At 34.8% G+C, this 11,723-nt stretch overlaps 1 protein-coding gene across 3 annotated transcripts; it reads left to right on the top strand.

Moving 5' to 3' along the window:
• The first annotated feature begins 6,762 nt into the window (after nt 1-6,762).
• On the top strand, nt 6,763-11,127 carry LOC115726326. Of its 3 annotated transcripts, none has more exons than XR_007198659.1 (7): nt 6,763-6,893; nt 7,507-7,687; nt 7,812-7,867; nt 8,981-9,104; nt 9,188-9,294; nt 10,356-10,422; nt 10,511-11,127. XR_007198659.1 is itself a non-coding variant. In XM_048280219.1 (7 exons), exons 2-7 carry the CDS (start codon nt 7,563-7,565, stop codon nt 10,588-10,590), a joined length of 582 nt encoding a protein of 193 aa, XP_048136176.1. In that variant the 5' UTR covers nt 6,763-6,893; nt 7,507-7,562; the 3' UTR covers nt 10,591-11,127. The 3 variants fall into 3 exon arrangements, 2 of the variants coding, with proteins under 2 accessions (XP_048136176.1, XP_030512008.1); XM_048280219.1 differs by having other exon boundaries at nt 7,507-7,710; XM_030656148.2 differs by having other exon boundaries at nt 7,507-7,644; nt 10,511-11,069.
• The last annotated feature ends 596 nt before the right edge of the window (nt 11,128-11,723 follow it).

The raw sequence follows: 11,723 nt of genomic DNA, 5'->3' as shown, positions 1-11,723 counted from the left end.
TTTTTTTTTTTTTATAAAAAAATTGATTTGTTTTTAATTCTTGTCTATAAATACCTATCCTCCCCCTTTCATTTTTCTCACAAATCCTCTCAATAATTCTCTCAAATTCTCTTAATTCTTTCAAATTCTCTCAATCCGCTCAATTCTCTCAATCCCGCCTCAATTCTCTCAATCGGATTTTCGATCAATTCTCTCAAAAATAGCAAGTGGAAGCAGAAATGCTGAAAATGGCAAGATGACAATAGGAAATTCCGAGTATCCCATTTCTGAATATAATCCTCGTGAGTATGCATGTTAGGAAGACAACAACGATAATATCAACATTGTTCTGATTCCGAACGTCGAGCACATCCCAACACAAGAAATTCTTCATCCTCCTACTGGTGTCAAAGAAACGTCAACGGCAAATGAGCCCGAATGGAAGGGCCGATAGAGTACATCCGACTTGTGGTTGCACTTCGACAAGGTACGTGATGAAGGCAAACGTAAGTATAATATAAATTGTAAATATTATTTGCAAACATATAAATTTATGAAAGGAGACGGCTACAGAACATTCCGTCGGTATCTGACGAAAAAACATCCAACGCAAGCGAGGATCGACACTACGCAATAACAAATTTCTGGGTACGCCAATTCTAATCCTCATCCTTTATTCCGTTACACCGATGCACTTTATAAATAAACATTAGCTAAATATGTTACCCTTGATGATGCTCCGTTTACTACTAGTGAAAATTTTAATTTGAAATATTTGATAAATACTGCATTGGTTTTGCAAGCACCAACTATTCCAAAAAGAACTCTTAAAAGCAAACTTTTTCATCTTTATAAAAAATAAAAAAAAATATTTAGCAAAATTTTTTTAGGAATTCAATGGACGTGTGCATATAGGTAGCAATATTTGGAGTGATCTTTGGCAAATTCATTCTTATGTGGGTGTCACGTGTCATTGGATAGGTGACGATTATACTATTCAAAAAAGACTTATTGCATTTCGAGTTTTTGATGAAAAACATTTGGCTCATAATATTTATAGAATAATTAGACAAGTTTTAGAAGAATATAATTTGATAAATAAAGTATTTTCAATTGGTTTTGATAATGTCGCCGCAAATACCGCTTCCATTCCCGAATTAGAAAATATTTGCAAAACCTCTTTTGGCGGACAATTTTTTCACATTAGATGTGCTTGCCATGTTTTAAATTTATGTGTACAAGATGGTTTACGAACTCTTGACACTTCTCTCGTCTTAATAAATGGTGCAATTAAATTTTTATAGAGCCGTGCCCATTTTATAAAAGCATGAAGAAAATTTTGTAAACAACATGGGAGAAGGGCAAAAAGATTTCCAAAAGATATTCCAACTCATTGAAATTCTATCTACGAGTTGTTTTGTCAAACTTTTGATTACAAAGATTTATTATGTATGTTTATTTCGTAAAATATTTCCGAAATTACTTTACTTCCACAACATTGAGACGTTTGCAAAAAAATTGTAGATTTTTTGAAAAATTTTAATAATGCTATTAATACTTCATCTGGTATTTATTATCCTACTACGCATTTATTTTTAATAGAGTATGTTAATATTGGTAGTGTTTTTAGTGAATATGAAAAGGATACCGAATTAGATCAGACTATTTTAGTACTGCGAGAAAAATGGTTGCATTATTATTTCCAAATTCATCTTGTCTATTTAGTTGGTATTGTTTTTTATCCACGTATTAAATTAGACAGTTTACTAGATTATTTGAATATGTATTATCATGATTGTTTACATTTGAAAGATTCAATAGATATTTCAAATATACAAGGAGATGTTAAAGAATCTATAATAGTATTATATAGAGAATTTTGTAGTAGGTATGATTTAAGTGATTCCGGATCTTTACAATCTACTGCCTCACGTAGCGAAGCTGGTAGTTCATTTAGTAAATGGTACAATATGCTCAAGAGTAGGAAAAAAAAACAAAAAGGGGCAACATGTAGTATTTCTGAATTAGAAAAATATTTAACCACTCAATTTGAGTTTCGTGATGCATAATATAGTACAGATTTTCAAATCCTAAACTGGTGGAAGAGTCACTCAATCGATTATCCAGTTCTCGCCCTCATCGCTCGCGAGATATTAGCAACCCATTCTTCAACAGTTGCATTGAACAATCATTTAGCGCTGGAGGATTAGTTTTGGACTCTTGCCGTTCAAGATTAAGCCAGGAGTCCGTAGAAGCTCAAGCTTGTGTCGACGTTTGGACGAAGGTGAAATTTCGACACTAAGAGCTGGATCGAGAACACGAATTTTTTAGTGACGATTGTGGAGATACCACCACTGCGGGTACTACAACGAGTAGCAATGATTGACGATAAGGTAAGTTGGGGTTATCAAAGGTAAAAGAACTACATGAGTTTTGATTCTTCTATCCCCAAAGATATGTAGGCGCTTAATGATAATTCATTAAATTCAAGCCTATTCCTCCTCTCTTTTTTTTTCCGCCACATTTTATTACAATGTATAATTTGATTATAATTTATAATTTATAATTTATTATGTTTATTTTATTATTTATTATTTTAAAAATTAAAATTAAAAAACGGAACCGGAACCAATCCCGGAATCGCCGATTCCGGCTCCAACTTTTCGTGGAATCGGAACCAGCCTTGTCTATATGTACGTATATGTATTGGGATATGGTCCCTTTGTAAATAAATGGCAAAAGATAAATAGGACAATAAAGTAAAGTGCAATAAAGTAGATACTTGATAAAATAAATTGCATAGCAAATAATAAGTGTTTGATTCTTGATTGATCGGTCCCTAAAAAAGTGACGTTTCTGACTATTTATAAACTAGTACAAGATAAAACCGTCTCTTGCGGTTTATTCACGTGCACCTTATCCCGAAATTTTCGGATCTGCCTCAGTAACTACTCTTCTTATCCTTTAAATGGTTTGAAACACATACTTAACTGCTCTACAAAACCGTCAGCGTTACGTACCAACATAAAGCTGTTGCCGACATTTTTTTCTAACCGAGCATCGGACTGCTTGATGCTCCTTCTGGCCGAGGGACGGTTTACCGTTTTTTGGCTACCAACATGCATAGGTTAATGGGCCTTGTGATCTCCACGAGTTTTGTAACCAATTAATGCCCAAGTCGGTTTTTGGTGTCAACAGACACCATTGCCAAGCTGCCGGACCCAAGAATTGTCATCTTGCGTCGCCATCGTGCATGATTCCGTCTCTATCTTGCACGTTGAGGAGCTTCTTGCCCAGAGGCCTCCATCGGTCGCGAGAGCTACAACGGGCCCCAGATAGAGATGTAAACAAAAATTACAAAACGCGAGAGAACAAGGAGCTGCTGAGGAGAGAGATAATGAAATTTGACCTCAAGGGAGGAGGGAAAGAGAGGAATGGGGCCATGGTGACGTCAGGCATCATCACTTGGGTGATTCCAGTTCATGGAGGTGGTGGCTAGCACAAGGAGCCATCAAATGGATGCGGCGGATCGGAGTTTTATCGAATCGAAAATGGTCCAATTTATATTGATCAATTTACCATGTTTTGACTCATTTTTAGGTAATATAAATCTAGCGACCCATATTCGATTTCATTCATGCCCGACGTGACTTATATTGTTTAAATACTTTAATATTAAATCTAGTTTAGAAAAAAAATTATTTCTTATATATATTTTTGAAAATAGATATTGCTGAAACGTGATGGACTATTTTAATAAAAAAAATCATTTAAATTGATTTTTCTATATTTTACACTTTATATTTTTTCTTTCTTCCTTCTACGTCCAATGACCATCGACAACCGGCCACCAGTCGGCAACCCTTACCGGATTTCGTAGAAAAAACGAAAAATAAAGGAAAATAAAAAAGTAAAAATTACGAAAAATTATAAAATAAAAAGAATTAAAAAAATGGCTAGTTTATGAGTCACTTAAACTTATTAGATAACTAACCCGTTTATAACCAATTTAAAATCCATTTAAGACATATTAGCTTTTTAACTAACCATTTATGATCCGCTTAAGCTTATTTTTTAAACTTAAAGCAATCCATTTATGAACTACATCATTCATTATGGGTTAAGAATGAGTTATAGACTTATTTTGCCACCTCTACTAGTGCTTGATCAGACATGGCTAAAAAAAAAAGATATACTGAATTTGGAAATTTTCATTTTGTGAATTTTAAGGAGCACATTTTTACTATAATATACGGAAAAACCTATAGAAAAATGAAAAAAAAAACACTTTTAAGGCTTTCCAATCAAAATAGATGCCGAGTTTGGGTGAATACAGCCACAAAAACTAAGAAAAATTTCAAATAAAGACCCGAAATGTCATCATTTTCTCAAATAAGCACATGAAGTGGACATTATTTCAAATAAGGACCTAAAATGTACCTTGTTTCAAATAAGGACCCAAAGTGCCTTCCTCATGTTTTAAAAGGGGTCGACCAAGGGCATTTTTTATTTTTTACATTTTCTGATTTTTTTTCCTTTTTTTTTTCTCTTCCTCCTCGCCCGTGGTCATGGGTTGGGCGGCTTCACCCGATCAAGTGAGGGCCGGCCCTTGCTTGTGGCCAATGAGGCCACCCAACCCTCATATGTGGTCGGCCACTAGCAAGAATGAAGAGAAAAAAAAATCAGAAAACATAAAAGAAAAAAATACCCATGGTCATAACCTTATTTGAAACAATGAGGATGCTTTAGATCCTTATTTAAAATAAGGTCCACTTCAAGTCATAAATTTGAAATTTTCTTCGAAAATTATGTTTTGGGCTTGTTGCTTGAACCTAGTGGTCCCACCAAGCACGAAATTAGTTAACGTTCATGTATGAATTGTCTATATTGACTTTCGCATTTATATTTTTCTCAATCAAAATCTTGCAGCTTATGAACTTACAAAACACTCAAAATTTTTGCAAATATATATATATATATATATGTGTGTGTGTGTGTGTTGAAACCTAAATTCATGTATTATTTTGAATAATTATGAGGAAAAAAAGGGACTTTAAATGAAAGTTGAGGTATAGCGATTTTAACGAGGGAAAAGAAAGAAAAATAGGGCGTTATGACATGAATATATAACATATATGCTAAATAACTTCTGCACGTTAAATGCATTAAATTTTAATGAACGGATCTTTTCTTTCCCAAAAGAAAACTCGATAGTTGTTCCAAGACAAAATGAGTGTTTAGAGGAAGATCTCCTGGCAATAAGTAGTAAAATTAACCTATATTAATATTTTAAAGAAAATTAGGGGAAAAGTTTAAAGTTTTTTTTTTTTCGTGTTAGAAACTTTAAAATTGGTTAACATAGCTATAAATATGACAAGTCTTTAAGTCATTATTTGATTATTTCATGAACAATTAATTTTGTTAAACATGAAATGTGTTCCAGAAAAATCTACTTATATATCTATAGAATATTGTGGAAGAAAAATTAACTTTGTCGCATGTAATAAATTACTTTCATTCTATTGAACACAACATGTCGTGTATTAGAGTTAATTTTAGTGCAAGGACAATAACTACTCCTAATCGAAATGACCAAAATGATTGAGTTAAATTAAACATGAAAAGTTCGTGATAAATTCATCTTTCGTAAAAGATGACATGAAATTTTTTTTGTAAGTGTAGATTAAATTCATATACAAGAACGGTGAACCCGTAATGATATACAACATTATAAAGTAATATTTTCGTTAACGTTTCATGACTATTGCCACTGCTTTAACTCTCAAAATCGTATTTTTATATAAGTTGAATGTGCAAGAGGGGTGAAACAGTTTCAAGAAAATGAAAATTTGTGTACAGAAAACCCATAAGAAGCACATGGGCAAATATGCTAGTTTTTTTGTATCTTAAAATAGGGGAAAAGCCACCAAAAACCCTAAACTATGCCCATTGTGACACATTTACTCTAAACATTTTCTTACGATACTAAAAGTCTCAAACTTTTATACTAGTGAGACATATTAACCATAAACTTTTTTGTGACACTAAAAATCTTAAATTTGTATCCGTGTAACACATTTACATCAATATTTAGTGTAAATGTGTCATATGCTTATAAGTTTGAGATTTTTTGTGTCACAAAAAAATAATTTGAGGTAAACGTATCACATTAATATAAGTTTGGCATTTTTCGTGTCATAAAAAATGTTTGAGATAAATGTGTCACACGTATACAAATTTAGGATTTTTGGTGTTACAAAAAAAATTATAGTAAATGTGTCATGGTGGACATAGTTTAGGGTTTTTGATTGTGTTTTCCCTTTAAAATATAGACATAATACAATCATACAAGCCAAAAAAAAAAAAGGATAATGACATAAACAGTCCTAGAACTTTGATCCAATATGCAATGTGGTCCATGAACTTTCAATTTGAATAATATAATCCTTAAATTTTAATGGGATATATAATATGATCCTTGAACTTTTAAATTGACCAATATAGTTCATGAACTTTTAAAAAGCGTTTAACTCAATCCCTAAATTATAGAAAGATGTTTAATATAGTCATTTCATTAATTCAAGTTTAGGAATGATTTTAAACGTTTTCTCATAGTTTATGGACTAAATTGAACATGTTCCAAAAGTTCGCAGACCATATTGAAAAAATTGAAAATTGAGAGATCACGTTATATATTGAGTTAAAGTTCAAGGATCACATTGCATATTAAGCCAAAGTTCATTTATGCCATTTTTCAAAAAAAAAAAAATCAGTAATTACACAAATCCGTCCAATAATCTTTTCCCTTCGGTCGTACATATGTGAACAAACGAAGTAGCCCCTTCTGTAGAACTGCGTTTCTCCGTGCTGCTGCAATAGCTCGAAATTGTCTGCGCGACAGCTGAGAATTCTCGGTAATCCTGTTTCAGGCTTCACACTGTACTCTCATGTGTTGATTCCACGATGGTGAAAATGGTAGATTGGTTCGCTGACCTTCGTATCTTTGTCGGGTCCCTTTTTTTTTTTTTGGTCCTTTTGTGTCCCTTTCCTCTCCTTTTCGATCTGTATTTCGCTTCCGGATTATTGATTTGCTTGTGGCGCTGCATTGCTTCGTTGTCTTTCTCTTTGTGTTGTGCGTTCTGGGCATTGGGGAGATTTCCATGTTTTCCTTCTTTCAGACCGTCCCAGATATTATGCTGTGAAAAAATGCGTCTGCTTTAGAGTTTGCCCTTTAGCTTAAGCCGTCGAGGGTTTCTTGCTTCAGTGATGGAAGGACTTTGAACACAGAGCAAAATGCATTTACCATAGGACCTGCTGCGTATTATTCAATTGATGGCCTGTTTTTTGCGTAGCCTGTGGAAAGTGTCTGCCTACTTTTCCCAATTTTAAGTTGTCCTCGACATGGGGCCACGCTCAGGCTTTGGAAAGGGCCTTCCCTAGCAAATTGGAATGATCCCAGATGGATGTCGAAATGGGGAAAAATCACGCATTTTGCAGTAATAATTTGTGTTTTGAAACATGTTGCAGCTTGTGGAGAAGGCTAACGACGCCTTAAAGGGCTGATAGGGAGGTAAAGAACCAAAATGCAGCAGAGGAGGTCTTTGACGGGACGTCCAAGTGGAACGGACGGTTCGGATTTCTCCTTCCGTATGATTGTCGACTCGCGTAAGCTCCTGTCCATCCATATTTGCTGTCTGCTTTTCATTTGGTTATTGTCTTGCCTATCATTTGGTATTTTTTGTCTTTCTGAATGCGTGTCCCTTTGTTTTTGCCTCCCTTCCATTTGGATCTTCAGAAAATTTACTGTATGCAAATGTGTAACTTTGGATCAGGATATCAAAAAGTAGCCCGAGGGAGGTCTCAGTTACAAACATTGATCTCAATTCAGGTAAATTGCCATTGTCTATTGGCTTTGCAATTGCCCCTCTCTTATGCCTTGGTTGACTATCTTGTAGACAAGTTTTCGCTTACTAGTTATCCCCTGCTTTGCACAGGGCTTATCGACATGGTTTGTATTACTTAATTATGATGCACTAAACAACACAAGATTTGTAAACTTAAAGAACTGATCTATATAATGGAAATGGGTTGTGTACCATTAAATATAAATTCCGTAAAGAGCTAGAAACAGAATCTCCTATCACAGACTCTTGTACTTGAGCGGTTTGTTTAAGTTCAATCATAAATAGAATGCAATTTGTTTTAGCGCACACTTTCAGATGCTTCTTGCCTTTTCAAGCGCTCTCGTGACCTCTCATTCCTTTTCTATTAACTTCTGCAAATTATATTTATCTAATTCAGCAAAGAACTTTACGTAATTGAAATTGATGACAGCCTCATACTATCATGAAAATAAGAAATCATTTTCTTTGTGTTAAATACAGCAGTAAAGAATTTACAGCAAATTAGGTACAAACTATCTATTTCGGCATCAAATAGGAATCTTGTTTATATTTACTGGACTCTTTTGCTGACCATCTGGAAATATGAAAGGGAGTTCAATCATTCCTAATCTCATCTATGACACAAACGTCAAAATCAACAAAAACCCATATTTACATATGGGAAATAGATAGTAGCTACAGATTAGATTTACAAACAAAATATTAATTCACTAGTTATACCTCATTCTGCCCATGTTTCAAATCGATAGACAAGTTCCGATCTTACTGCGTTAGAATGTAATTCCTTAGTTCCTTTTGTTGTTGAAGAGTAACAGTTAGTTATTATGATGCAATGAATATTCTCTTACCTTTCTGAAAATAATTAAAGTAAAAGCATGACTGCATGTATAGTAGAAAAATTTTATGTTGTAAGCTTTTTATGTTGAATTCTGTGGTATTTGCTCATGATGGATTGAATGTTATTTTCATTAGATCAATGTGGTGACTCCTGCTAACATTTCTGACTTTTCTTCAATATTCATTCATGAAGATTTTGAATATTTACTTTGCCATTGGAAATCGGAATGCGGCTGTAAAACTTAATCTCCCTTTTGCAGGCTGTTATCCAATTAATTAGGGCGGTGTGTCTAGTTCTATCGATTTTGAAGGGGAATGTCCCCAATCCACTCGCTGTATCATCTCTCGCTACAACCTTTCTATCAATAATTGTTGGAGAATTAGGTTAGTTCTCCTCTCTACTTCTTCTGAAGATGCAACATACCCCAGCTTCAAATGCTGACAATAATCCTTTTGTGTTTGAAAAGGTAGAAGACGAAGTCGAGTAAATTTCTTGAGATTTTACATATTTGCAGCAGCTGCAGTGATACTTTTATCTATCGCCTGTCTTGGCAAGGGAGATTTAAAATTGGAGGTAAGACATTTTCTTCTTTCATAGCTCCAATAAATCGTCGACAAATTCTTCCTGTTGCTTTTCTCCCTGCCTCACTTCTTTTAGAACTTCCAGTTGCTTTCCATGGAGAAGGCAGAAAAGCCAGTTGTAAGCTCTTAACATCAGACTTATAAGAGAGAAACGGTCCTAGAAAATAAAATAGAGTAGCAAAAGAGTAGACAGGGAAACCAATGAAATTAAGAACAGAACATTGGAAAAATTGGGTTAGGAACTCACGAGGGATAAATAAAAGTACCTTCTGATGCTCTAGTATCTGTTAGATGGTGCATATTTTTGAGAGATGCACAGAGATGGGCCGAAGAGTGGGCTGGTGGCGGAGATCAATCTCCCAACCCCAAAACTCTGGATGTGCTTTAACATTTAGCTCGTAAATTTGTTTGTACACATCTTTTATTGGAAAGAATTTAAGCATAACTCTCTCTCTCTCTCTCTCTCAACCTAAATCTTGCGTTCATCATCAAGGGGACTTGAAGAAGACTTTATAAAGAAAATTAATTTGATAATCAGCTCCTTAACTAATTTAGTGTAGTTTGAAAGAATTAATGTAGGAATATGTCATTATTCATGAGAAGAAGATTTTGTGCTCAAATGATGGTTAATGTCATTGACAAACTTGTGGACCTTGTGTACAATCTACAGAGTTCATTTTGCCGACATGTTACATACTTTCAGATCACATTTCCTAACAACAAAATGAAAAATTTGTTTCAGATCATTGTAGTTATAGCTTGTAGAAATGATAATCTTCTATCTGTGTGCAAGAATAAAGCCATTAGGACTAGATGTTCTTTGATACTACCATCAAAACTCTTGCATTTGTGCTAGATATATTGTCTGAATTGTATACCTTGCGTTTTTCTTGGTTTCCATCCATAGTAATCTTGCAGCTTGGTTAACCCGAAAAATGGAAGTTGAATGGTGCATTTGTCCAATTTATGTCTACACTCATGATTCTATGTCCCGTAGATACAATTAATGGATGCCTGTGTAATCTTTGTTCTCATGGCTCCATTCCCATGTAGGACATCCTTAATGTCCACCTCGAAATAAAGAAGTTTGAATTTCTTGAAGCTGCAAGTGTTGTTCTTGGTGAGCATTTCCTCTGCCTCTTCAGTGATCCACATTGGTGAAGTATATGGTATCGTACTCACTATAATGTTCATTTCAAATTTCGCAGGCCTACTGGTCCAGATATTTGCTGTCAAAACGACTGTTTCGCTCATTAGCAACATGTCTCCACCCAAGAGAACTTCATAAGGGTGTGATGTCAACTTGCTATCAATTTGGGTTAAACAGGCGAGTTCTGCTTTCCTTGTGTGTGCCATACGTCTATGAGTATGGCTCATCCGGCATTACAAACAGCAAGAAGCTAGCACTTTGCTTTGCAAGTAAGCTGCACAATGGACTTGTTGGTGCTCGTAATTTGAAGATATTGGTTTACTGTGCTTGACTCTTGGTATCAATTTGGTGACCTTCAGCTGTCAATTAGAGAAGTTAGTTTTCTTTGAAGCAATTTTGGCAGTCACTGGACATAAATCCATATGGAGGAAACAAGTTTTAATACTACTTGACAATTATGAAAACGGGCTTGTAGAAAAAACAACCGAAACCGACTCTTGACTACATGATTTTGAAGTACGAGGCACCCTCGTTAGAGATGGGACTATGAAACTGGGTAGTTGCTGAATTCATATGCACCATTAAATGTCAAGTGTTCCAGCATTTTATTTTGCCAAGTTTATCTATGTTTGGATTCTTTCTGTTTGAGTGATGGAAATTTGGGCCAGTAGCTTAGCTATGTCCCACCTATGTTTGCTTACATTTCTCACCCATAATCAGTGAATCTGATGATTGTTTGAAAGATGTTGCTCCTCTCGTGGAATTCTACAGGCAGTAGAGAGCAGGAATGTAGCAAAAGTTTGCTCTGAAGAGCTTGGCCTGAAAACAGAAAAGAGTTTGATCCGACATCATTCGACTGTTTTAGACGCACGCCCCATAATCGTTACCCATTTTCATCCGTTGATAAATCTTGTTTGGAGAAGGAAATGTACTAACAATAGAGTCTACTCCCGCTATATGGTGCGAGTCCATCGAAGAACTTGGATAGAGACCAATTGCAACAGAGCGGGTTTTGTGGTATTCATCATTATAGAACCAAAATCAAAGAAAGGGGTGACGATATTGCCATTACCTGAGTTTTTATGCAATTTTCACTTGAGTACTTAATTATTATTTTTTTCGCTCAATAGAGTACCTCGACTATTACGATAAAGCAAGATTTGGCCCAATATAGTGCCCCCCTTCAAACATCAGACATCATTAGTCGACAATAGATGCGTGATGTTATGATGCGGCTAAATTCATGTGTCTTTACAGATTTTTTTGTTGTA

The sequence above is a fragment of the Rhodamnia argentea genome, chromosome 6 (genome assembly GCF_020921035.1).
Source record: "Rhodamnia argentea isolate NSW1041297 chromosome 6, ASM2092103v1, whole genome shotgun sequence".
Lineage (NCBI taxonomy): Eukaryota > Viridiplantae > Streptophyta > Magnoliopsida > Myrtales > Myrtaceae > Rhodamnia > Rhodamnia argentea.
The sequence above is the reverse complement of the archived record's forward strand: the minus strand, read 5'-3'. Positions and strand labels throughout refer to the sequence as shown.